General features: G+C 53.4%; 1 protein-coding gene across 1 annotated transcript; it reads left to right on the forward strand.

The window, feature by feature from the left end:
- Positions 1-230: 230 nt before the first annotated feature.
- On the forward strand, positions 231-24126 carry EVPL (envoplakin). The gene is made up of 22 exons (XM_029960034.1): positions 231-304; positions 6494-6593; positions 7091-7245; positions 7921-8044; positions 8641-8766; positions 9058-9096; positions 9840-10001; positions 10594-10701; positions 11326-11421; positions 11660-11785; positions 12690-12836; positions 12982-13136; positions 14479-14576; positions 15164-15345; positions 16062-16240; positions 16671-16809; positions 17374-17567; positions 18296-18446; positions 18915-18998; positions 19084-19194; positions 19815-19907; positions 20677-24126. Exons 1-22 carry the CDS (start codon positions 231-233, stop codon positions 24124-24126), a joined length of 6093 nt encoding a protein of 2030 aa, XP_029815894.1.
- The last annotated feature ends 632 nt before the right edge of the window (positions 24127-24758 follow it).

Raw genomic sequence — 24758 nt, forward strand, 5'->3', positions numbered from 1 at the left:
CACCCTAAACTGGTTTTTCGAGTCATTTTTTCATATGTGCCTCCTCCATCCCTCCTGCTGCTGCTGCTGCTGCTCACCTGCGTTCGGGGAGGAGCCTCCCAGAAACTGCTCTTTAGTGCTCCGCCGACCTTCCCCCGCTGAGTCTTGTTCCACCCCGACAGACCGGAGCGAAGAGCCGGCGCCCACGAGGACTCTGCAGGCTCCGGGAGACCCGCTGGGACCTGGCCAACATGTTCAAGGGGGTGGGCAAAGGCTCCCCGAGCAGAAGTTCCCCCAACAGAGGCTCCCCTGTCAAGCCCAGCAAGTAAGTGTGACCTCTCTCCTCTCTCTCTCCCCATCCTGTGACCCTGGGGGAAGATGAGGGATGAGTGATCCGTGTTTACTAAGTCCCCTTAAGAACTATCCCTCTTTGTGGAGCAGCAGAAGGTTTGGGCTTGCTGGGAGCTGATGCCAAAACTTGCTGCCCCAGCCTTTGTCCTTGTCTTTGGAGGGCTTTGTGCTCCCTCCCAGAAGTCCCTGTGCAGCCCCGGTGCCTGACGATGTGCTCAGGGTGCGATCATTGAGCAGGGAGGGGCAAAAAGCCCCTTTTGGGCAGGAAGGAGTAGGCAGGATAAACACAGCCCCTGTGCTTGGGTGGAGCGAGATCTGCTCGGTGGTGAAGCAGATCCCAGCCTGGGTCTGAGATCCCGGGATTCATTGGTTCCGTGGGGTTGGTGTGATGCTGCCCTGGGATCCCTGGAGAGGGATGCTCAGTCTGGTGCTGCTGAGGTGGAGGAGAGGGGTGGGGAGTGGGTTTGCTCTAACCCATCCTGGGGACAGGCCGGGTCTCTGCAGGTCAAATTGCTGAGTTTGCCTCTTTTGGAGCTGCTTGGAGCAACCTGGTCTGGTGGAAAGTGTCCCTCCTATGGCAGGGGCTTGGAACTGGGAGGTCTTTAAGGTCCCTTCCAACCCAAACCATTCTGTGAGGAGATTCCCTAAGCTGTGGGGAGTGAGATATGTGATGGGACTGGGATGCTTCTGGGAGGGGGTACTCTTGCAGAGGGAGTGCTCATCCCTCCCTGCAGCTGCTGTTGTTAACTCAGGGTTATTTTCCACCTTCCCCAGCAATTTTGCAGTTCGTGGTGTTGGTGGACTGGTTCTGTGGGGATCCCTGTGCCCTGCCAGGGTTGGAGGGCGAGGAAATTGCAGGGGGGTTTGTGCTGAAGAGGAGGGGACCTGCAGGGGGAGGGGGGTGCTGGCCCCCTCTCCTGGGACCACCCCCAGCAGTCCAGAGTGGGGGGCGTGTGTGGACACCTGTGGGGTCACAACATGGTGCTGGCACCCAACTGCTCTGTTTTGGGGGTCCAAACCCCAGGTCACCAAACAGCCACTGAGGAGGGGGGTGGCAGGTGCTGCTGGGCAGGGCAGCAGGACCTGGGGAGAAGGTGGCCCCTACAAAGGCTGGGGCTGCTCTGAGTGGGTGTCAGGAGCTGGACCCCTGCCACAGGAAGCTTCACTGGAGCTGAGCACTCACAGACTCATCTTGAAGGCAGGTCTGGGGGCTCCCTGAACACCAAGCATTTGCTGGGGCCTGGCAGCAGTGAGCCACCTCCCCAGCAGCCCTGGAACTGTGTCAGGCTCTGGGTTTTTTTAGCCTTGTTAATGCAATCTATCCACCTCCTCAGCCGGCTTTCAAAGCAGGCTGGGGATTTCTCATGTCAGCCCCTGCCATGCTGCAGAGGGTTTGGGCCAGGTTCTCCCCTGCCATGAGCCTCTTGGGATAACTGGAGTTGCATCCCAGCAAGACCTCACACCTCTTCCCTGTGCAGGACGGAGGCTGGAGCCAGGAGTGCAGCAATTACTGAGCTAGTTGTGCTTGTTTTAGGAGGCACCAACCATCAGACACAGCCTAATTCGCTTGGCCATGGCCTGGGGCTTGGTCAGCACCCAAAGTAGCTGAGAAAATGAAGGTGGATGAGTTGTCTTGGGAGCAGCCACCAGCACACGCTCTGCAGATGGCCCTGAGAAAATGTTGGTGGCCCAAGGCTGCTCTTGGTGGCCCCAAGGCCAAAAGCTCATCAGCAGCTGAGGTTCCCTGTCTCTGGGGTTCACAATTAGTGATTGGACCCCTACAGAGGTACCTTGTCTTGGTCCTTGGGGTGATGGTGCTGAGCATCTCAGCTCTCAGGGTCCTTTTCTGCCTCCATTTGGTGGATGCATCCCAGGGAGGCAGCAGCAAGTGGAGGTTTGTCCCCAGGGACCATCCTGGATGTGCCCTGCTCTGGAGGAGGCACTGCAGGGCTGAAAGGGAAAACTCATGTGAAGGTGGAATTGAATTGGATCTGGCTGGACTGGCTACCTGGGTGTGATTTTTAACAAAGGCTGTGGGTGGTTTTGGAGGTGGAGGGGAAGTCACCTCCTGGTTTAATCATCTCCTGGGATTGCTGCTTTTGCCACTGCCTCCTCCTACTTCTCCTTGATCAGTCTAGAGCAGGGTGGACCCTGGGAGACAGGCTCAGGGATTAACCCAGCACTGGCAAGGGGTCAGTGGTGCTGTGCTATGATCTGCTGGCAGATCAAAATGTACAAGGACATGTCAGGGAGAACAGACCCAGCTTTGGGGTCTGCCATAAAACAAAGTCCCCTGTGAGGAAGGGATGGAGGGATCAGGGACTGCAGCACATGGGTGCTGTGGTCCTGCCCAAATGTGCCCTGGAAGGAGTGACCAGGAGTGGGGACAGTGCTCAGTGATACTGTCCCTTGCGTGTGGCTGGACTGTCCAGGAGGCAGAAAGTGGTATGAGAAATGAACCAATTAATAATGATAATAATAGTGCTCTGCCTCTCCCAGGCATGAGATAGCCCTAGGGAGGAGGCTGCTCTGGCTCTGGAGGAGGAGGAGCAGGAGGAGCTGTGCTGAGCCTTGCCCTCAGCTGTCCTGGGGCTGTGGCTGTACCATGAGCTGTGCAGGGAGCTGGGCCTGAGCTCTGGGAGGCTGAGGGGTGCACAACATGACCTCGTGGCTCCTTGTATCCCACCTGATGCCAGGCTGCCTCTCTGCAGCCCAAATGTCAGTATCTTCATCCTGAGATGTGGGGCCCAGCTGGGTTGAGTGAGGGCTCCTGCCCAGGAGCAGCAGGGATGGGGCAAGGGGACACCCCGAGGAAGGATGGTGAGGCACCACGTCACTGCAGCCTGTGTGGATGGGTGTTTGCACTGACAGGAGAAGCTCACACTCAGCACAGGGCAGACCCCCTCTGCTCCTGAGGTGATGCTCTCCAGGAAGCATTTTGGCAGCAGCATCCTGGTCTCTAATGTCCCTGTGCAGCACAGGCTGGGATGGGCTCAGTCCCCATGACCAGGAGGTTTCTCACGTCTTTTCAGTCCATACTTTTCTTGTGGCTCAGCCTAAACAAAGCTGATTCCTGTGTCCAGCCTTGTAAACCAAGAGATGGGATGTCCCGGTGTTTCCTTCAGCCAGAAAGGGGTGCCAGCAGGAATAAGCAGGATTTTGTTGGGGATCTACCCTTCCTAGGAAGGATGGATCCTCACTTCTCCCCTCTTGGAATGGCACAGAGGTATTCACAGTCACAAGACAAACTGGGATGGGCTCAAACTGGACACCCCATTCCCACTCTTCCCAAGTGGGAGCTGAATTTGGTCAGACTTCTTGGGGGAACAATGCTCTCCCTGCCCAGTGGGAGAGGTGTCCGTCCCCTGGGACTGCTGCATCCCTGCCCTGGGACTGCTGCATCCCTGCCCTGGGACTGCTGCATCCCTGCCCTGGGACTGCTGCATCCCTGCCCTGGGACTGCTGCATCCCTGCCCTGGGACTGCTGCATCCCTGCCCTGGGACTGCTGCATCCCTGCCCTGGGACTGCTGCATCCCTGCCCTGGGACTGCTGCATCCCTGCCCTGGGACTGCTGCATCCCTGCCCTGGGACTGCTGCATCCCTGCCCTGGGACTGCTGCATCCCTCCCCTGGGACTGCTGCATCCATCCCCTGGGACAGGGCCCAGCCCAGCCCGTGACTCACACTCTCCTCCCTGCACAGAGAGCCTGGGCAGGAAATTTGGGTGGTGCTCGAGTATTTGCTCATGGGACACCACCTCATTCCAGGCGTGTCAGGGATGAGTGGGAGATTGTGTAACCTCCTGGGGAGGGGAGACCTCTGAGAGCTTCCTCCTGCTGCACACTCAGGCTCACAGGGGCCAAATCCTGGCTCTGTGCTGCTCCCACCCACCCCTTTGTGCTGGGGCTTGGGGCCAGCATTCATCTCCATGAGCTTATCTCAGAAAGGCATCCATGGGGCACAGATTGGGTGGGAGGGATGATTAACGGGATATAAAAGACAGGTTGTAGCAGACAGTGATGCTTGGATGGGGATGATGATGATGATGATGAACGCTCTGCTTGGGCTCTTCGCCTCCGTGATCCCTGGAATTAGACCCTGTAGAGGGGGCCCTGCTGGAGCACAGCAGTCCCCATTTACTTTGCTCACTGCATTCCAGGCAGGGAAGCAGAGGCATGGCCAGGAGATGCTGCCATCCAAAATTCCCCAGGGCAGCTGAGAGCTGCTGCTGCCCTCTTGGGAAATCAAAAACAAGGGAGGAAGTGGAGAAAGGGGACAGGAGGATGCAGAGAGCAGGAGTGCTGGGGCTGTGCCTCCGCTGGAGTTACACAGGCTACAGTCAGAGTGGGCTGGGCTCACTTGAAACAGGAACTGTGGCATGTGAGTGCTTGGCTTGGGGTGACCATGACACTCACTGGCACGTTACAGTCACTTGAGGCTGTAATAAATGAACATCCCAGTATCTGCTCCAGCCTTTGGAATGAACGGTGGAACAGCTGCAGCCACGCTGAGGAGCTGGAGCAATGACAGAGCCATTAAGGGAACCACTTCCCTCTGTCCTTTGCTGGATTCAGGGACCTGGAAGGAAAGCACATGGCTCTAGGGCAGATGTGGTGGCTCTGCTGCAGGACATCACCTTTCTCCCACCTTCTTCTTCCACCAAAGAGGTACCGACCTGCCCGAAGAAGTGTCCCCCACCCAGACCCCCCTGCAATGTCACATTGCTGCTGCTCAAACTCTTCCTCCTGGTCTCAGACCCCAGTGTTGACACGTAACCTCACTGAACTTTGTCCCATCTGCAGCATTCCGAGGGCTCTGCATGATGTTATTGCTCCACACCCTCCTGCCTCTGCCCACACCGTGCTCTCCCTGCCTGCAGGGTAGGGCTGGCACTGTCCTCAAGGGCAGATGCTGCTAGAAACAACAGGACAATGAGGACGAAGGTGGCACCAAGGTTTGTGCTTCCCTGTCTGCAGGGAGCTTTGGGAGCCATCCCATGCCTTGCTACAGGCTTTGGATCCAGCTGTTTCAGCAGCTCATTCCCAATCCCGGTGATGGAGTCAGGGCTGTGATGGCACCATCAGCTGTGTGATGGCCCTGGGGTGACAGGCAATAGGGAATGGTCTGTTGGGAACCTTCAGTGAAGCCTCACTGGGGCAAGGAGAGCTGGCAGGTGTGCAATGGCCTTGGGAAATTAGAATTATAGAATCACAGAGTACCCTGAGTTGGAAGGGACCCATCAGGATCATCGAGTCCATCTCCTGACCGTGCACAGGACACCCCAACAACCCCACCATGTGCCTGAGAGCATTGTCCAAACACTTCCTAAATGCAGACAGGCTTGGTGCCCTGACCACTGCCCTGGAGAGCCTGTTCCAGTGCTCAAACACCTTCTGGGTGATAAATCTTTTCCTGATATCCAACCTAAACCTCCCCTGACTCAGCTCTGTGCTATTCCCCAAGCTCTGAAAACAGCACAAATGCAACAGCCTGTGCAGCACCCAGGGGGTGCAAGTCTGTGTCCTCTGCAGCCCGGCCCTGGGGTGGCACTGGGCTCTCCAGTGACTCAATGGGCCCAACTGTGGAGCACTTCACATGGAACAAGACAGCAGGATGGCAGCTCTGGGTCAGGCTGAAGGGCCACCTCTGCCAGCAGCTGAGGGCAGGCACTCAAGGAAGTGTCTCCAAACAGGGTGAGCATGTTGTGCTGCCTCTGCAGGGTGCTCTCCTGGCCTCCAGCCGTCTGTGGCTTCAGGTCTTCCCAGCCCAGATGTGGTGTCAGTGCCTTTGGGAGCCCTACAGTGATTTGTTGTTTGTTGTTGGGTGTTTTTTCCTTTTATTTTGTTTTAAATTTTTTTTTCTTCCAATGCTTTTTGAATCCACCTGAACTTTTGGGCATCTGCAGCTGGGAGTTGTGCAGATGTGAAAATCTGCTCACCCTAAACACACCAGCTCTTACCTTCTCTTGTCTGAAGGCAACAGCCAGGCATCAACCACTTGTGCGTGTCTGTGCCCTTGGCCAGGGCTCATAACCCTCTCCTTGGAGACCAGGAGGATATGGGGAAAGGCCTGAAGGACCACACCTGGGACAGGTCCTGGGCAGTGATGAAGAGGGTGGGAGTTGCTTTCACCCACCCCTCTGCTCTGCTGTTCCCTCCCTCAGGTCCTCCACAAATGAGCTGGCCGTGCTCATCTCCCGCATGCAGACAAACGCAGACCAGGTGGAGAAGGACATCCTGGAGACACAGTCGAGGCTCAAGCAGGTGAGCTGTGGCAGAGGGTGGTGGGAAGGTGAAAGTCTTTGCCTCCAAATGCAGTGTCTGGGATGACAGGTCAGGTGTCTGCTCTGTGCGTGCTGGTGCAGGTTTAGGGGCTGACTGGAGGCTGGGGAGGAACAGACACCCCACAAAGCCTCCCAGCCCCTGAGGCTGCATCCCAGGGCCTCCCAAATTCCAGCCTTGTGCTTTTCTGCTCAGTGCCTCATGCTTCCCACAGCCAAGGCTGTCTCACCTACGGCAGAACAGCCCTTTGCCTCCCAGCAAGCTCAGAGGCAGCCAGTCTGACCCACACCAGTCCCTGGGTGGGAGGGACACTGGAACAGCAGCTGGGCTGGACTGGGCTCCCCAGCTCAACCCTTTTACCAGGGATCCTCTGTGGTTGACATGTTGAGGACCCAGAGCCTCTGCATTGGCCAAGGAAGGTGTTGTGAGGTCTCTGTGGTCCGACCAGGCTGTTTTCTTCTGTCTCCCTTGGTCTTCAGGATTCCAGCAATCAGCAGAAGAACAAGGCTTTTGAGTTCCAGACAGAGAATGCCAGGAACCTGAAGGAAGCAGAGACCCTGCTGAAGGATCTCTTCCTGGATGTGGATCGTGCCAAGCGGCTGAAACACCCACAGGCTTCTGAGATAGAGAAAGAGTGAGTGCAGTGGGGGGACTGATGTGATGGGGGCACTGAGCAATTGGGAACCCCTCTATGATCTAGACTGAGTTCCAGTCATTGCCATGAGAGGTAGTGTCAACTCTTCTTCCCACAGAGTTTAGCCTTAAAATCAGATTTTCTGCCAATATATTATAGAGATAGGAGTGTACAGAGTGGCTGCCAGGGTGAGTGCCCAAGAGGCCCCATTCTTTTGGGAGCTCCTGTAAAAGGTACCAGAAAAACGCAGAGATAAAATGTGGCCCCACTCTCAGGGCAAATCCCCTTTTCCTCTGCATTTCTTAAAACGAATGCCTTTGGTTCAGGCAAGCACAGAGTCAGACGTGGGTGTTGGAATGGGAGAAGAGCTTCAGTTGGCTTCTGGTGCTTTGTTCCCCTTCACTTCCAGCACTACTAGGTGGAAATCAGGAGGGAATGGTAGTTTTCTAGCTGGGAAGGTACAGCCTTGATCTCCCTGCAGTGTCATCCTGGGCTGTAATTTCTGAGACATCCCTGGAGACAGAGAACAGACAAGTGCTGAAGGAGGCCAGTGCCACAGAGGGACAGCAAAGTAGCCCAGAGAGTCTTGCAAGTGAAATCTGGGCTCCACAAACCCCACTTTGGCTGTCCCTCTTCCCAGCTGACACAGAGACATGTGCCCTTTCCCCTTGGCAGCATCCAGCAGCTCCATGACCGTGTGACCCAGCTGTGTGCCGAGTACCGGGCCCTCTACGAGCAGCTGAACGTCCCCGACGTGGGGCCCAGGGTGGACTGGGCCAGGATTCTGGACCAAAAGATGGTAACAGCAGCTGGGTTTGGATGCATCTCCAAACTGTGTGCTCAGCATCATGCAGGGATGTTGCAGGGTGGTGGAAATAATTCAGTTGCTCTGGGTGGAAGAAAGACTTTCCTCCCACCTCTTAAAATGCTCTGGATTGACCCCTTCAGATTAAGAGCTACCAGAAGGGGTCCAGTAGAGAGCTCTGCTGTGGGATGAAAGGATGCAGAAGGTGACGTCTCCTACAACTTGACAGCACTTCCTTTGAGAGTTTCTCACTGTGGGGTCTGGGTATTTAGAGTGGCCAGATTGAAGTCAGTTTGGATTCCCTTGAAAGCTGGATGGTAACTAAGTGCATCCAAAGCATGTCACCATAGGCAGGGAGCTGGTGCAGCTTAGGTTTCTACATCAGGGTTATATGCTCTGGTTATCTTTTTCCCTGTGTATGGCTGGGAAAAAGGCAATCAGCAGCAGTCACAGGAATAAACAAGATCCCTTCCCTTGCTCCCAGCCTGCTATCAGATTCCAGATCTTTTCATGCCCTGCCAGCACTCACTGGGGTTTCTCCTTGAAATAAAGCCTTTTGCTTTAATCTCTGCCTAATTCCTTTTGCACAGAAACAAGTCAACGCAGGACAGTACGGCCCTGGCATGTCAGAGCTGGAGAAGCAAATAGCTGAGCACAACATCCTGCAGAAGGAGATCGAAGCCTACGGGCTCCAGATCAAGAACCTCCATTCTGGGGTAAGGCATCCTCTGTCCCCTCCTTGTTCTTGTTGCTTCACTCAGGCCCATGTCCCATCTGCTCCTCTGCACGGTGAATGTTCACCCTTGTTTTGCAGAGGGCATGGGGGGCCTGAGCTGGGACAGATGGAGCCATTCAGGGGCCGGGGAGGTGATTCTTGGATGGTTTCTAAAGCGCATTCCATAAATCAGCTCATCAGTATCTACCACATGTTTCGATAACAGCTTTTTTTCTCTCTCTTTTTTTCTTCCCCCCCCACCCTCCTTGGTCTGGGCTGTGTTGTAACCCAGGATGTGGCAGATTTAAAAAGCCAGTACAAGGACTTGCTGGTAAGCTTCTCGGTGGTTTTCTGTGCAGATGGGGTCATACAGCGGAGTAACACCATCCCTGATGGACTGGGAATGCCCAGCTCAAAGCAGGAGCTACCTCTGGGCTTGCTCAGTGATGTCCCTCTTCTTCTTTCCTCATTTCCTTCCCAGCTTGGGATGGGTGTAAATTGAGAGCACTCTTGCTGCCCTCAGGGCAATGCCGTGGGTGAGATCCATGTCTCTCCTCTTCATGGGTCAAGGATCTGGAGCTGCCCATGTGTGTCCATGAGCACAGGGATACAGAGGCAGCAAGAAACCCATCCCAGCCCACACACTGTTCCCAGTCAGGATTGCAAATGCTGAGGCTCAACCTGATCCCTATCAAGGGCTCCAGAGAGGAAATGAGCAGCAGGAGCAAAGGAGGTGGCTGGGAAGAAGGTCCTGGTTTTAGCCAGCTGGGCCCATGAAGGTTTAATGTTGAAAATGGGATTTATAAGAAACATAGCAGAGCTGGGCCAGCTCTGAGAGTGCCCGAGGCACCAGCCCACACCTGGGATTCTGGTTAGACAAACATATCCTGTCTGTGGGGAGGGAAGGGGAATGGCAGCCCCATCAGATAAGAGCCAGGGGTGGCAGATTTCTCGCTGAGGTCTCTGGGAATCTCCTGGTGGATGTGCAACAGGAGCAGGGTCCTGGGGAGGAGGGGAAAGGGACTCCCCAGGCTGAGCACCAACACCATCTCTCTCCCGTGTGTGTGTGGGCAGAAAGCCTCCATCTGGCGAGGGCAGAGCCTGGGCAGCCTCTACCACCACCTCCAGGGCTGCACCAAGGAGCTGGGCTACCTGACAGAGCAGCAGACCAAGATCCTGAAGCAGGACTGGAGTGACCAAATGATGGATGTGCAGAGTGTGCGACGGGAGTACGAGGTGAGCTTTGGGGGGTGGCAGCAGGTCCTGGCTTGGGAGGCTGGCCAAGCCTGGCTTGTGAGATTTGCAGGATGGATCCCAGCCTGCTGGACATCCTCCACCAGCCCTGAGCCTGGGGCTTTCCCAGGGCAGCCCAATAGTGCTGGGCACTGAAACAGAGGTGGAAGAGATCCTCTGGATCCATTGAGGAACTAGGGATGAGCCACTCTGTGTGTCCCTGCCAGTCCCCTGAGCTGGAGTGTGGGATCATATGTTAGAGAGCTGTCAGTGAGGCAGAGAGAAGAGAAGGACTCAGTATCACATCAGCCTCAGTGGCCAACATACAGAACACAGTGACTGCTATGTGCTGGGACCAGGAAGAATAGAGGGATAATTGCTTAGGAAAATGCTCTTTGAATGAATGCCCTGGTGCCTTCTGAGGCCCAAGTGTGTCTAATTTGTTTTAGCTTTGCCTAGTCTTTTCTGTTTTTAAAAAAAACAAACAAACAAGGATGTCTATGCTTTGGGAGCCTTGTCTCTGTTATGTTGGGGTTTGGTGCTCTCTGTGCTCCTTGCACGCTCCCAAGGTCATGAAGTTTCTCTTACCCTCCAGGATTTCAAGTCCAATGAGCTGCTCAGCCAAGAGGAGTTTGTGAACCACCTTCAGGATGATGGGGACAGGATGATTGAACTAAAGCACCCAGCCATCAAGCCTATCCAGGTAGGGAGAGGGGGGTCTCTTCCCAAACACTGTAGGAGAACCAGAGTGCCTGTGCATCAAGAACCAGGGGGAGGGTTGGAGGAGACCCCTTCACATCTTCTGCAGTTGTTACTCTTTCTTCTCACACTGCACTGGCTGTACTGCAGCACCTTTCTGCCTATTCCAACCTTATGGGGAAGCTGAGAGCAGTGCAGGGCCTTCACCCCTTTCAAAGTCTCCAGGAGATGGTGGGAACCATCTGTGTGCTGGGACCAGCTCCTACCCAGCTGCTCAGATATATTGGTGCTGCAGGGAGCTATGACATGGTGTGATTTCTCCCAAGTGAAACCAGTTCCCAGCTGCCCAGGTTGTATTTCCAAGCCTGCAGATGCAGTGTCAGGCTGAAGTGGGCTCTCAGCCCCCAGCACCACCAGAGCTGAGACCCCCTGGGGAATGGTGGCTGCTCTGTATGAGCCAAGTCCTTCTCAAGGAGTGTCCTCGCCCAGGTTCAGCGTCAGGCAGTGCCTGGGCACAGCTTTGTCTCTGCTCTTCCTCTGATCTCTGGGACTTCTGGGGAAAGGAGACCAGTGCTGGGGGAGGTAGGACCAGCTGGAGCCCACTGAGCTGTGCTCTGTCCCACCACAGGCTCACCAGGAAGCCTTGAAGAACGAGTGGCAAAATTTCCTGAATCTCTGCATTTGCCAAGAGAGCCAACTGAACAGTGTGGAGAGCTACAAGAAGGTAAAAAGCAAATTCATGGGCCGTGGGTCTACGGGTCAGGCCAGAGTGGGCAAGCTGGGAAGAGAGAAAGTAGAGGAATGAGGATGGGAGATCCTCTGCTGGTACCTAGTCAGGGCGTTTTGGGGAAACACCCCTCAAAACCTAATCTTTTAGAGATGTTGGGAACTGAGAGACCCCACTGGACTTGGGGGTAGTAAGGTCCCCCCGTGCCTGACTGTTTTCCTACCCACACCTCCAGTTCCAGGATGATGCTGAGGCTGTGAGCCGCTCCCTGAAGAAGATGAGCTCTGACCTGGACACCAAATACAGCAAGTTCAACAAAGACAGCCCCGGGGTGGTGTCAGATCTGCTGCTTCAGCTGGAGGTGAGATCTTCAAGGCTGGTGGAACCAGCCAGACCGAAGGGGCAAATCCAAAGTTGTAACCTCCCCAATAAATAACAGTGGGGAAGAGGAAGAGGTGGGTAAATAACCCTATGGGGACAGCTCACCACAGCTCTGTGCTCGGGAGAGGGAAGCCCCTGGCAATACTGTGCTCTGAGTGCTGAGTCCCTGCATCCCAGACTGCAGGGCAGTGACCCCTGGGACAGCACTGTCCCCATCAGTGACACACAGCCAGGCCCCAGGTCACCATCAGAGTGAAGGAGAAGTGCAGGGAGGAGCCTTGTGTTGTCCTTAATAGGAGACACTTGGATTAGAGGGCCCACAGAGTGTGAGCCACTGGCACTCAAGCAGAAGGGAAAGGTCCTCCCATCTCCTCAGCACTCCCATGAGCCAAAGGCAAGGGAGGGAATAAAGAAATCTGACCTGAGGGGTGAGATGCAGATAAGAAAGGAACATTTGCCCGGGAGAGAGGGAAGGGACACGTTCAACATGGTATCTTCCCAAGCATGCAACACATTTCACTCTCAAGAGGTGCTTGGATCTTGGTACTTTCTGACACTGGAATGCAGCCACCTCTTGGCAGGCCTCTGTCCCATTCCTGAAAAAGAAAACTTCTTCAGGAGATTTTAATACAACAGTGTGGGTTCACCTAAGGTTAACTCAGGCTGTGCCTTCAAAGGAAGACCTGCTGTGAGCAAAGGAAACCGAGCAGAGTGTTGATAATGAAAAGGGGAAGAAGGGACATGGAGGGATCAAGAATGGAGAACCTCCTGACTCTGCTCCACAAGAGTGGACAACTGGTCCCAGCATACTCACTGTAGAGTGACCCTCCCCTTCCTTCTCATGCAAGCCTGGTCACAACCACTGTCTTCCCTGTTTTGTCTAGAACGAGGAGAAGGTGTTGAAGCAGGCAGAGAAGAACATCGCTGACCTGAAGAGAAGGAGCAAAGAGATCAGCCCCCTGAAACTGCGCAGGACACGTCCCTCTCAGCCCCTCACCTTGGACACCCTCTGTGACTGGGATGCTGGGGAGGTGAGGGCTTGACTGGCAGCACCTTCAGAAGAAGCAGGGAGCTGAATTCTTCTTTGGTTGCTCCAGATCTTGGCTCTGTGGTGGGAGGAACCATCCTAGTGCCAGAAAGCCAAGCCTTTCACCGGGTTTTGTGTCTCTGTCCCAGGTGCAGCTGACCAGAGGGGACAAGTACACCCTGAAGGACAACAGCAACCCTGAGATGTGGGTGGTGCAGAGCAGCGCTGGTGTGGTCCAGGAGGCACCTTCTGCTTGCTTCTCCATCCCTCCACCTGACCCTGAGTCCATAGACAAGGTCAATAGGTGAGTCTGCAGCACAGAGCCTGACCCAGAGAGACATTTAGACTCACTCAGGTCATAACCAGCCTGATCACCTCACCTGCAGCTGGGGACAGGACTCATGACTATCTCTAGTATGAAATCTCTCTCCTGGAGAGGTACCTTATCCAGGTTCCTTCCATTCCTCAACAGCCCTGCACACTGCACGGACCTCACTGTCAAAGAGTTTTCTGGCAGTCAGGCTTGATTTCTTCACCCAAACATGTGACTCGCACAGGTCTGACTAAATTCATTGCAGAATCAGTCTGGAGTTTGGGACTTGCCAAACAGGACAGAGTTATCTGTGGTATCTCCTCTCAGCCAGCCCCAGCTGGAGACAGAAATGCTCCTTGAACCACCGTGTAGTTCTGCCTGCCTGCTCCGTCAGCTCCTGCCGTTCCCACAGGACGGGGCGGTGGTGCAGGGAGGTTGGCATTACCTTTTTAATCATGTCCCCGGGTCTTTGGATAAATCAGTGCAGCTCAAGTGCCATGGAAAGGCCACAGCCCTGACTCAGAGCTACGTGGGCATGTCCGTGGTGGGAGCTTGGGTCCCCAGGCACAACGGGCAAGATTGCTGCATTGTGTTGCTCTTCTTCAGTGCCCACCCCTCTTCACACATCCCAGATTACTGAGTCCTTTGGATTTATGGGTTTCATGTGTGCTTTAAAACAGAAATTTAGTTCCTCTGCATGGAGCTGTGCCCTGGACCCCCCAGACAGCCCTTGTCTGACAGCAGCCAGGCAAGCTGGGAATTGCAGGTTTTAGCACACAGCGTTTAGTTGGAGCAGTCCATAGCAGGGATCACAACTGGCCTGGTCTTTTCTGGTTCCCTTCCTCCTAGTTTCATTAGGCTTTTTTCTCCCAGAGGTACATTTTGGTCCTTCCAGTTTTACAGATCCCAGCTCTAGTTTCATTAGACAGGAACCATCCTTTCGATTGAGACTTGGCATTTCTATTGCAGCAGCCACAGCAGCAGCTCCTTGTACTCCCTTCCCGTGAAGCTGCAAAGCGCTGCCACCATATGAAATCAACTTCCAGCTTTGACAGCTTCTGCTGAGGGTTGGAAACGCTGGCTTCATTGGCAGAAGTCAGCTGCTCAAGCCAACCAGCTGCTTTTGCTGCTCTTCCCTTTCCTGAGGGATGTCTCTGAGTTACAACAGGCTGCAGGCTCCCAGACTGCCCCTGCCTTCGGGGACACCTTCCCCTGCCTTCGGGGACACCTTCCCAGCAGGAGCCACAGAGCTGCTGCCATGCAGGGCTCTGTCAGGCCATGCTCAGGGCTGTGTCCCATCCTGCTGGCTGAGGGTGCTCCTCTCTGCTCACAGGCTGGAAGGGGAACTGAACACGGTGAAGCAGAAGCGAGCGGCGGTTCAGAGCACCCTGAGACGCAGCCAAAAGGAACAGGTCCAGCCCAGCCAGCAAGGTATGTCAGCTGGATAGTCCAACCCTCTCCAAAGCCAGCTTCCTCCCAGAGCTCCCAAAGCAGACTGGAAGCAAAGCACCCACCCAGGGTGGGCAGAGATACCTGCAATACACACACAGGTCTCTGTAGGAGGTTGCTTTTTGCTCTGTGGAAAAGAACAGCCACAGGATAATCTGACTCCTGGTGCTGCCAAGGACTCACTATGTGATATCAATTCACTTAAAATCTGTTGCCCTTCTCAAAACTCTGTGATTGACCTTCAGCTCCATCAACAGCTGCAGGGTATTTAGGGTTGCAGAGGGATGTGCCTATCCAGAAACCGTAATTAAACCTGCTTTGTAATCTGGGTGCCTTGCAGTTCTCTTCCCTACCTGGGGGCTGTGGAATAAGCAGGCAGCCAGGGCTAAATCCCAACCCCTGCCTAGCCATGTTATTCCCACAGCTATAATTCAAAGGCTCCCAGCAAAGCTGAGCAGGGATGTGTCTGCAAAGACTTGGCTGTCTTTGTCCCTCCTTTGGACTTGAGCTCTGGCTGGCCAAGGAAGAGCTAAAAGCTGGGGATTAACCCAAGCTGTGTCTTGCTGCAGCTCTGCCCAGGAGCCCTCCAGCAGTCCAGGATGATCCCCAAGCTGACCGGCTCCTCAGTAGCCTGGATCGTGTTGGCAAGGACCTGGTTCAGGTAGAGAAGGAGGTCTTGAACCGAGTGAGGTCTCCTGTGAACTACAATGACCCCACGGATGACCTTGCCAGGAGGATCAAACAGCAGCAGGTGAGTTGGAGCAGGAGGAGTTTGGTAGCTCTGTGTCCTTGCCCCAAAGCAGGTTGACATAGAAATTACATGAGATGGGAGCTAGTGCTTCAAAGAAGCTGTAGTTGCAAGGGTTTCAGGCTGGCTTGAATCCTTAAAATGGGACAGGCTAAGCCAAACCCTCAGGAAACGCAGGTCCTTCCCTTGGCTCTGTACCAATCTGTACATTTGTTTCAGAGCTGTGGTCCAGGTCTTGGGAATTCAGTCCTCAGCTTGGTCGTGGGGACTCTGTCACCCTGCACTCTCAAGTCTATAGCAAAAAAATGAAGGGATAGAGGGAATTAATCCAAGGACTGGCTTTGGCTCACCTGATGGGAAGTACAGACTGGTAGATGCCAGTGGTACAGGAAAAGAGGCAGTGCCCTGGAGCCCTCCTCTTTCCTCTGGGATAAGGTCTGGGCCTGTAGCAGCTCAGCTTGTTACATCTTCATCTGTGGGTATTTATCCAGCCCTGGCAGAAGGATGGGCTCAGGCAGGTTTTTTCTATCTCTTTCCCACACCCTGCCATTGCCAGACAGCCACAGTCTGGATGGGGCTGTGCCCCAAGGGGCAGCTCCTTATGAGAGGGGTACCACACCCTGAGCCCCACAGCCAAATCCGCCCCTGGGGGAGACAAGTTTCCACTGCAGCACTGTTATGACTGTGTTGGGTGACTCTGCTCCCATCTGATGTGCCAGGAAACAACAAAGAAGCTGGAGAACCTGGGGGCAGCCAAGGATGCCTTGCAGAAGGAGTGTGAGACCTACCTTTCCAAGAAACCCACCAGCACCTCGGCTTCCCAGCTCCCTGTCACGCTGAACGCCCTCAGGAGCAAGTACAATGATGTCAATATGCTCTCCAGCCTGTACAACGAGAAGTGAGTGATGGTGGCAAGGCCTGATGGGGGTGAGGGAAGGAAGTCCTTGCACAGAGGTGTCAACACAGAAGCATGACAGAAAATGCTTTTAGTCTATGTCGGTGTTTGCTGAGGTCCTGCACGGGTTGGAAACCTCCTATCCATCACCAGAGCGACCTCTGAAAGAGTTTCTGTGTGTATTCTGTGCTCAGATCCCCCCACTGTGGAAAATCCACCACAATGGGTGTGTGTCCTAGCTCTGTTGTTGTGAAATGCAACGTGTCTGACTTCTGGGCAGCACTACAGGGTCATGAGTGCACAGTGCTTGTTCCCTGTCATGTTGGAGAAGCTCCCATGTTAAATAAGCTTAAACACGCAAAATCAGAGAGCAGAGGAGAAGAATGGGGTCTCCTGTAGCTAACCTCGTCCTGTCATTTTTTCCCTTTCCCAGGGCCAAGGCTGCCCTCAACCTGGAGACTCAAATTGAGAACACAGACAAGATTGTCAGCACATTTGAGGCCAAGCTGGCTCAGGACAGCATCATTCCTGCATCCCCCAATGCCCTGCAGGATCGGGCCAATGACCTGCAGGTAGGGGAACATCAGGCTCTTCCTTAAGGAAGGGACATCTCTGAGCTCAGATAGCAATGGTGGGAGGAGCTGAACTTTGCTAATTTGAGCACCTCGAGGTGCCAGCAATGAAGCCTTTTTAAGGACTTGTTCCTTTAAGGTTTCGTGTTGGTATTGCAGGCTGACCTGCCTTCACTGGCCAGCAAAAAGCTCTGTCCCTCTCAGGCTACCTTTGAGTCCCTAAAATGATGACCACCTTAGCATCTAATCTGTTGCTCTGCCTCACACTCATCCCTAATCTTTCCTGCTTCCAGTCTCCCTGCTCCATCCTTAACACTCACAGGGACCCTTTTTTACCTTCTCCCAAACTTCTGCATGCTGCTCCATCCACTGTCCAGCCCACCTTGCTTCCCACACTGTTTACCGAGTAAGTCTCACTGCTCTAGCTCTTCCACCTTGCACATCCCTTGGAGAGCCTGACCAGCCCCCAGGTACTGCACAGTTAGCGGTGACAGGTTAAGGAGGGTGTTTGGTTGGTGCATTGACTGCTACAAACCTGGAGGTGTCTTTTCTTTCCCCCTGCAGAAGATGAGGCGGGACCTGGTGGCCCAAGAGGACTGTGTGCTGAAGCTGAACCGGGGGCTGAAGGATGCCGAGCACAGCTGCAGTGCCGTGCAGAACAACTTCCAGGAGTTCTGTCCCGACCTGCCGCGGCAGAAGCGGGAGGTGCAGCTCCTCAATGATCGCTACCACGCCGTTGCCGACCAGCTGGATCAGCGGTGAGGGGCTGTGGGATCATCTCTGCTCCTCTTGGCTGACGTGGACCAGTGTTAGTCAGGGTCACAGAATCACAGAATATGACCAGTTGGAAGGCACCCATAAGGATCATCAAGTCCAACTACTGGCCCTGCACAGGACCATCCCCAAGAGTCACACCGTGTGCTTGAGAGTGTCATCCAAATGCTTCTTGAGCTCTGTCAGCCTTGGTGCTGTGACCACTGCCCTGGGGAGCCTCTTTTAGTGCCCAACCACCCTCAGGGTGAAGAACCTTTTTCTGATACCCAACCTAAACCTCCCCTGACTGCAGGACCCTGATCCTGACCACTATCCTGTAATACTGAGGACTGGGTCTGTCCTGCTCTGTGCTGTCCTGCCTGCACAGCACAGGCTTTGAGCTTCCAGATATCTGAGATAAGGCAGTTTTTGACTACTGGCCTCTGCCTGACACAGGGACCTTACACATAGAGACCCTTTTAGACACTTCTCCCAGGGACTGCTGCTGGTTGTCTGCCTTTTTCCTTCTCCCATCTCCCAGGTAATGTTCATGCTGCAGTAGCAAACCTGATGTGCGCAGTTAGGCTCCCCACTCAGGGATCACTTGTCACTCCCTTGTTTTTTGTTATCTTGGTGCGTGTTGTGACATTGTCACCAGAGCGTCTTTTTAGGAACTTGCAGATAAATCTTTGCCCTTCCCCTTAATGTTCCTGTTCACCTCTGTCCTGTGCAGAGAGAAGACCCTCAGAAACATCAGCCTCACCTACCAGCAGTTCCAGAACTCCAATGAGAACCTGATGTTCTGGATGAACAACCTACCCAAGCACCAAGTGAAGACCACTGATGGGCCAAGCCAGATCAACTACAAGCTGCAGGCACAGAAGGTGTGTTCCAGGGCAAGCATCATAACCTGTAACGTTACAGGGATGTGGGAATTGGCTTGCATAAAAGATTGTACCATCAGCTCCTGGATGAGTCCTCCCACTGTCACAGTGAATAACTGTGATTGCAGCCCACAGATGGTATATCTACAATCCTGAAAGATTGTACCTTGGGCTGAGATGTTGCACTGGGTCCTGCATCTTTCTCTCCTTTAGCAGATCCTAAGCTCAGTAGTTCAGATGATGAGTTGTGGAGGTCTCTGTGTTGGCTACTATTTATCTCATATGTGATAAATCAGTGTACCAGGGCAAGTGATAGTGCTGCTGAGATCCTCTAAAGCCTTGGAGACTCTTCCTAAATATCTTCCTGTTCCCATCATTCCCTCAGCTGAGCTAATTCTCTAGGCTGCAAGAGTGTCACTGTGTTGCTGTATTTCAACCTGTCCTTAACACCACATGTGTCTCCTGCAGAGGCTGGTGGAGGAGATTGAAAGCAAGGAGCCCGAGAAGAACGCTGTGGTCAGGCTGTCCCGGAATGTGCAGTCCACGCTCAATGTATGGCTGGGTTTTCCCATTTATCACTCCCTTAGTGTCTCACATGAGAGATCCCACCTGATTCTCCTGTTTCTGCTCTGGACAGGACTATGAACTTGAAGCAGGCAAATACAGCTCTTCTCTGGACCCTTCCCTGACCGACTCTGCTGCAAAGAGGCTGCGTGTGACCCCCCTGCAGGAAAGCATCCAGGCCCAGGTAAAATGTTCAGATGAAGGCATGGAAACCATTGTCTATCTCCTTACCTGTGCCCCAATGTCCTCTGCAAGGCCTTAATCCGCTCTTACAGCCACAGATGATCATAGTCAAATCCCAAGGTCAAAGTCATCAGGGATCTCTTTGTCTGTGGTGGAAAGCAGCACATGAGGTCCAGAATTAGGGTTGTGCCTGGTGCCTTGTGATTGCTGATGCTGCCTCTTTACCATGTTGTATGTGAAGATAAGACTTACAGGGTAGTTGTGTGAGGGCAGGAAGGAGCCAGAGCTCCTCTGTGCTGCTCCCAGTTGCACCCCAGTTCTCCTGCATCACCTCGGGCTGTTCACCAACTGCCATCCATGTGTGGCCCAAGGTGAATTTGGAAGTCTGGACTTTGTGTAGACCTGCAGGCATCTAACAGGCACTCAAATAATGGGGACAGGATCTTCTGCACGAGTCCCTAGACTCTGTGTGTCTCTATGGAGTCAGATGTGAAGACACTAATCCCTGAAATTGCTCAGTACACAAAGTGCCTCCAGGTGAAAGGAGGGGTGGCAGTGTCCCACCCAACAGAGCTGTGTCAGGGTGAGGGGACAAGGCTCTCACTGCTGTTTCTTTTTTAGGAAAGTGATGTAACCAAGCTCTACATGGAGCTGGCAGCAGAAAATAAACAGCAGCTCAGCCGGCTGGAGTTTGCCAAGAAGATTGTTGAGAAGGTACCAGCTCACAGCAAGATTGGGGTACTTTAGGTTGGGGGTTCAAATCTGCTCAGACTGGGGTTCCCCCTTCCTGAGTCTTCACATCCAAGTGTGAGGAAGGAAGGAATGAAAACCCTCTGAGAAAAAGACCACAAGTAATCACAGTTTACTGACACTGATCTTAGGCTGTGACTCTCTCACTTGTGTGGACTCTCAGCTCTTTACTGAAGCTGTAGTGTATGCTAGGAAAAAAGATTAGGGCTCTTAAGGCCTGTCCTCAGCTATATCTAATCAACATTCAGGGGCTGAGAATTTCAGATTTGTTTGTGGATGTGGCTGGAATTCAGTGCTCACAGCCTTCTGAGAACACTTCAAAGCAATAGGATTTTTAGACCTTTCTAGGGTTTGAACCATCTGTAGGAAAGGCCTCTGGTCTGGATGACTTTCAGTGTGCTCAGGAAGGACAAGAGATTAAACTGGGGCCTGGCCCTGTTACTCTCCATCAGCTGCAGGTACAAGGCAGCACAAAGCACCTTTGTGAGCTGCTGCAGCACCTCCAAAACAAGGGGAAAACACACCAAGTCAGTTGCTTGAACTGATGGGAGCATGTCCTCATTTTCCATTTACAAACAGCCATATTTGGAGACTCCCTGGGGATTGTGTGCCAGCTCTATCTCCCACCATGCCATGGCATTTAAAAGGTCTCTGTGCCACCCTAAAAAAGAAGAATGACTCCATTTCCCTGCCCTTTTTTTTTTTTAAATTCTTTTTGGTTTCTCCCTCGCAGAAGGAAGTGCATGAGGACATTGAAGCTGTACATGAGCAAACGCAGAAATCTGAAAACAAAGCTGCAACAAGCAGGGAATCTGAGGGGTTGAAATCGCAGCTGGAGGAGGAAAGGAAGAAAGTTTCCAAGATTGAAGAGGACCTGGAGGAACACAGAAACAAGCTGCTGATGTTGAAGACTCAGAAGCCCGTTGAAAGAGTGGAAGAAAAGGAGGTGATAGAATATTACAGAGACCCACAGGTGGAGAGTAACCTCTCTAAGTTGGTAAAGCAAATTGAAGAGGAAGGCAAAAAAAGGCAGAGCCTTCAAGAAAACATCGAAGCGATGAGCCGTAAACTTGCCCAGGTGGAGAGCGAGAAGAAGGTTGCTCCTGCCCAGCTCCTCACCAAAGAGATCACAAAAATTGAGAAGGATCCAAGCCTGGATGGTGAAGCAGCCAGTCTTCGTCAGGAGATCAAACGTCTCCAGGAGGAAAGCTTGGCTGCTGCTTCCGAACTTGAGCAGCACAAAAGGGAGCTGCACATGCTGGAGCGAAAGCAGCCCAACGTCCGAGAGAAAGTGGTGGTGAAGGAGCTGATCAAACTGGAGAAAAACCCAGAGATGCTGAAGTCTGTTAGGACCCTGCAGCTACAAATTGATGAGGAATCCTTCAAGAGGAAGTCGGTGGAAGAGGCGATAGAGAAAGTGAAGAACAAGATTGAGGAGGTAGAAAGACTAATTGAAATGGCAGAACCCAAAATTATTGTTAAGGAGGTGAAGCAGGTAGAGCAGGACCCAGAGTTACTGAAAGAGACTTCCAAGCTTAAAACTCTGATTGAAGAAGAGAGGAGCAAAAACTTGATGCTTACGGGTGAGCTGGGAGAGCTGCAGAGCCAGTACAGCATCGCAGAGAAGCAAAAACCAAGGATAGAGGTGAAAGAGAGGGTCAATGAGATTTTCCTGGTGGATCCTGAAACGGAGCGGCAGATTGCACACCTGAAAAGGGAGCTGCAGGAAGTCACTCTGAAAAGGACAAAGATTGACAGTGAAGTGGAAGAGGCCTTAGCAGAGCTCAGTGTCCTCAGGTCACAGAAACCAGTGGTGGAGTTTAAGGAGGTCATAGAGGAGGTGGTGAAACATGAAAAGAGTCCAGAGATTCTTAGAGAGATTGACAGGCTGAAGGAGCAGCTCAATGAGCTGGTGAACACCAATGGCAGGACCCAAGAGCAGCTCATTAGGCTGCAGGGTGAAAGGGATGAATGGAGGAGGGAGAGATCCAAGGTGGAAACCAAGCTGGTCAACAAGGAAGTCATCCGATATGAGAACGATCCACTCTTGGAAAAGGAAGCCGATCGCCTCCGTCAAGAGGTGCGTAACATGTCTCAGAAGAGGAGAGCTGCAGAGGATGCAATCTATGACTTGCAGAACAAATACATGCTCCTGGAGAGGAGGAAACCAGAGGAGAAGGTAGTTGTTCAAGAGGTGATACTGACTCAAAAGGACCCAAAGCTCCGAGATGAGCACACCAGGCTGAGCCGGAGTCTGGATGAGGAGGTGAGCAACAGGCGCCGCCTGGAACGCGACGTGCAGCAGGTTCGTGCGCTGGTGAAGGAGCAAGAGAAGTTACTCAACTTTCAGGAGGATCGAAGCAAGAGGCTTGCACTGGAGAAGGAGATGAGACAAATTACACTGAGAATAAAGGAGCTGGAGGAGAGCCCGGCCCCGGTGCAAGAGAAGATCATTATGGAAGAAGTGGTGAAGCTGGAGAAGGATCCAGTCCTGGAACAGTCTGCCAGCAACCTGCGCTTGGAGCTGGACCGGGAGAAGATGGAGGTGCTGAGCTTGCAGAGAGAATGCAAGAACCTGCAGGTGCAAGTCGATGTCCTGCAGAAAACAAAATCCCAGGAGAAGACCATCTACAAGGAGGTGATTCGAGTGGAAAAGGACAGAGCGCTGGAGAGCGAACGTGCACGAATCTGGGAGCTGCTGAGCAGGGAGAGAGGAGCCAAGCAAAAGGCAGAAGAGGAGGTACGGCGGCTCAGGGATAAGATCGAGAGAGCTGAAGGCATGAAGAGGACATGGGCTCGTGAAGAGACGGAGCTGCAGAAAGCCAGGAACCTGGCCATCCAGGAGAGAGCCAACTTGGAGAGTGAACTGCGGGACCTGGAGAGGCAGAAGCAGCAGAAAGTCCTTTTCCTTCGGGAGGAGTCCAAACTGCTCAACCAGCGGACTGAGAATGACAGGCAGAAGAAGAAGCAGCGGGAACATGAGTTTTCCCTGCTGGAGGCAGACATCCTTAGGGAGAAGGACCAGATCTACAACAAGGAGAGGTTCATTCGGGATCTCCAGTCAAAGGTCAACCGGGAAGAAATCAATCACGAGACCCAGATGAGAGAGACAAACCTCTCCACCAAGATCTCTATCTTGGACCCTGAGACAGGGAAGGACATGTCCCCTTACGAGGCCTATAAGCGAGGTATCATAGACAGAGGCCAGTACATCCAGCTGCAAGAGCTGGAGTGTGACTGGGAGGAAGTCACTACCCTGGGCCCAAATGGGGAAATCTCACTTCTCCTTGACAAGAAAAGTGGGAAGCAGTATTCCATCGATGATGCACTAAGGCTGAGGAGGATCACAAAGGAGGAGTACCAGCTGTACCGGGATGGCAAGATTCCCATCTCTGAATTCGCCCTGCTGGTGGCTGGGGAAACCAAGCCTCCCTCGTCCCTCTCGATTGGCTCCATCATCTCCAAATCCCCACTCACATCACCCACCACCCACCAAACCCAAACCTTCTTTCCCCCAGCCTCACAGAAGGGCGTAGGTGATGACACATCCCCCATCGCCGGGGTGTATGACACCACCACCGACACCAAGTACAGTGTCAAAACTGCTCTTGCGAAGAAGCTGCTCGATCCCATGACAGCTCAGAAGCTGCTGGAAGCCCAGGCTGCCACGGGGGGCATCATAGACCTCATTTCTCGGGACCGGTTCTCAGTCCATAAGGCGATTGAGAGGGGACTGATTGACAGGACCTACATGCAGAGACTGCTCAATGCCCAGAAAGCTTTCACGGGGATTGAGGACCCGGTGACCAAGCGAAGGCTGTCTGTGGGGGAAGCAGTTCAGAAGGGTTGGATGACCAAGGACAGTGCTTTCCCCTACCTGCAAGTCCAGCATCTAACTGGAGGGCTCATTGATCCCAAGAAAACCGGTCGCATCCCTGTGCTGGAAGCTGTCCAGACCGGGATGATAACAAGCAACTTGGCCAACAGGCTCCAGGATGAGTCCAACTATGAGAAAGATCTCATTGACCCTGTCACTAAGGAGAAGATAAATTACAAGGAGGCCATGGCCCTCTGCCAGAAGGATTCGCTGAGCCACCTCCTGCTGCTCCCGGCCGCATCTGAGGGGTATCAGCGGTACCACCAGGCGAGCCACTCCCCCAGGCTCTCACGGTTCAGGCACTGAATGTACTGGGGCTGGTTCCTTCAGGAGTTCATCCCTTCAAAACAGCTCTCCCCACGGAGGCAGCAGCGATCACAGGAATGGACCATCGAGCATTTAGGGCTGTACTCTCTTCTCTCTTAGCTACCTGCTTCCCCACACAGCTCGGCCGTGCACGGCAGAAGGCATGACCATGAACCTGACACGGAGGGTCCCCGCAGTCCCCCGGGGGCTGCTGTGATGCCAAAGAGGGGTTGATTGTGAGAACTCCACTGTAGGTTAAACATGGTTATGCTCAGAAAGGGGGGAGAGCCAGAGTGTTTTCTAGCTGGGTCATTCTGCATGCAATAAACATAGCAAGTGTGTCTCTGTGGCTGTGTTGTCTCTGCAGGCTGCGGCTGCCAAGTGGCTGAAGGCACAGATACTCTTCCCTCCATGCAATCCCAGGCCCTGCAGCCCAATCTACAGGGGGTTTGTAGGCTCTTGCTCCCCGTGATCTCACAGCACTGAACCCCCTAAATGTCTTTCTGCATGTGAGTCCATATTTTTAAAGATTTTGTTGTATTTGTCTTTAAAACTAAAAACCACTGGGACTTTGCTCCCTGGTCATTTGGACACCTCTGAAAGAGGGTGCAGTTCCACCAGCAGTACTGGGA

The sequence above is a fragment of the Manacus vitellinus genome, unplaced genomic scaffold (genome assembly GCF_001715985.3).
Source record: "Manacus vitellinus isolate BGI_N305 unplaced genomic scaffold, ASM171598v3 scaffold_24_pilon, whole genome shotgun sequence".
NCBI lineage: Eukaryota > Metazoa > Chordata > Aves > Passeriformes > Pipridae > Manacus > Manacus vitellinus.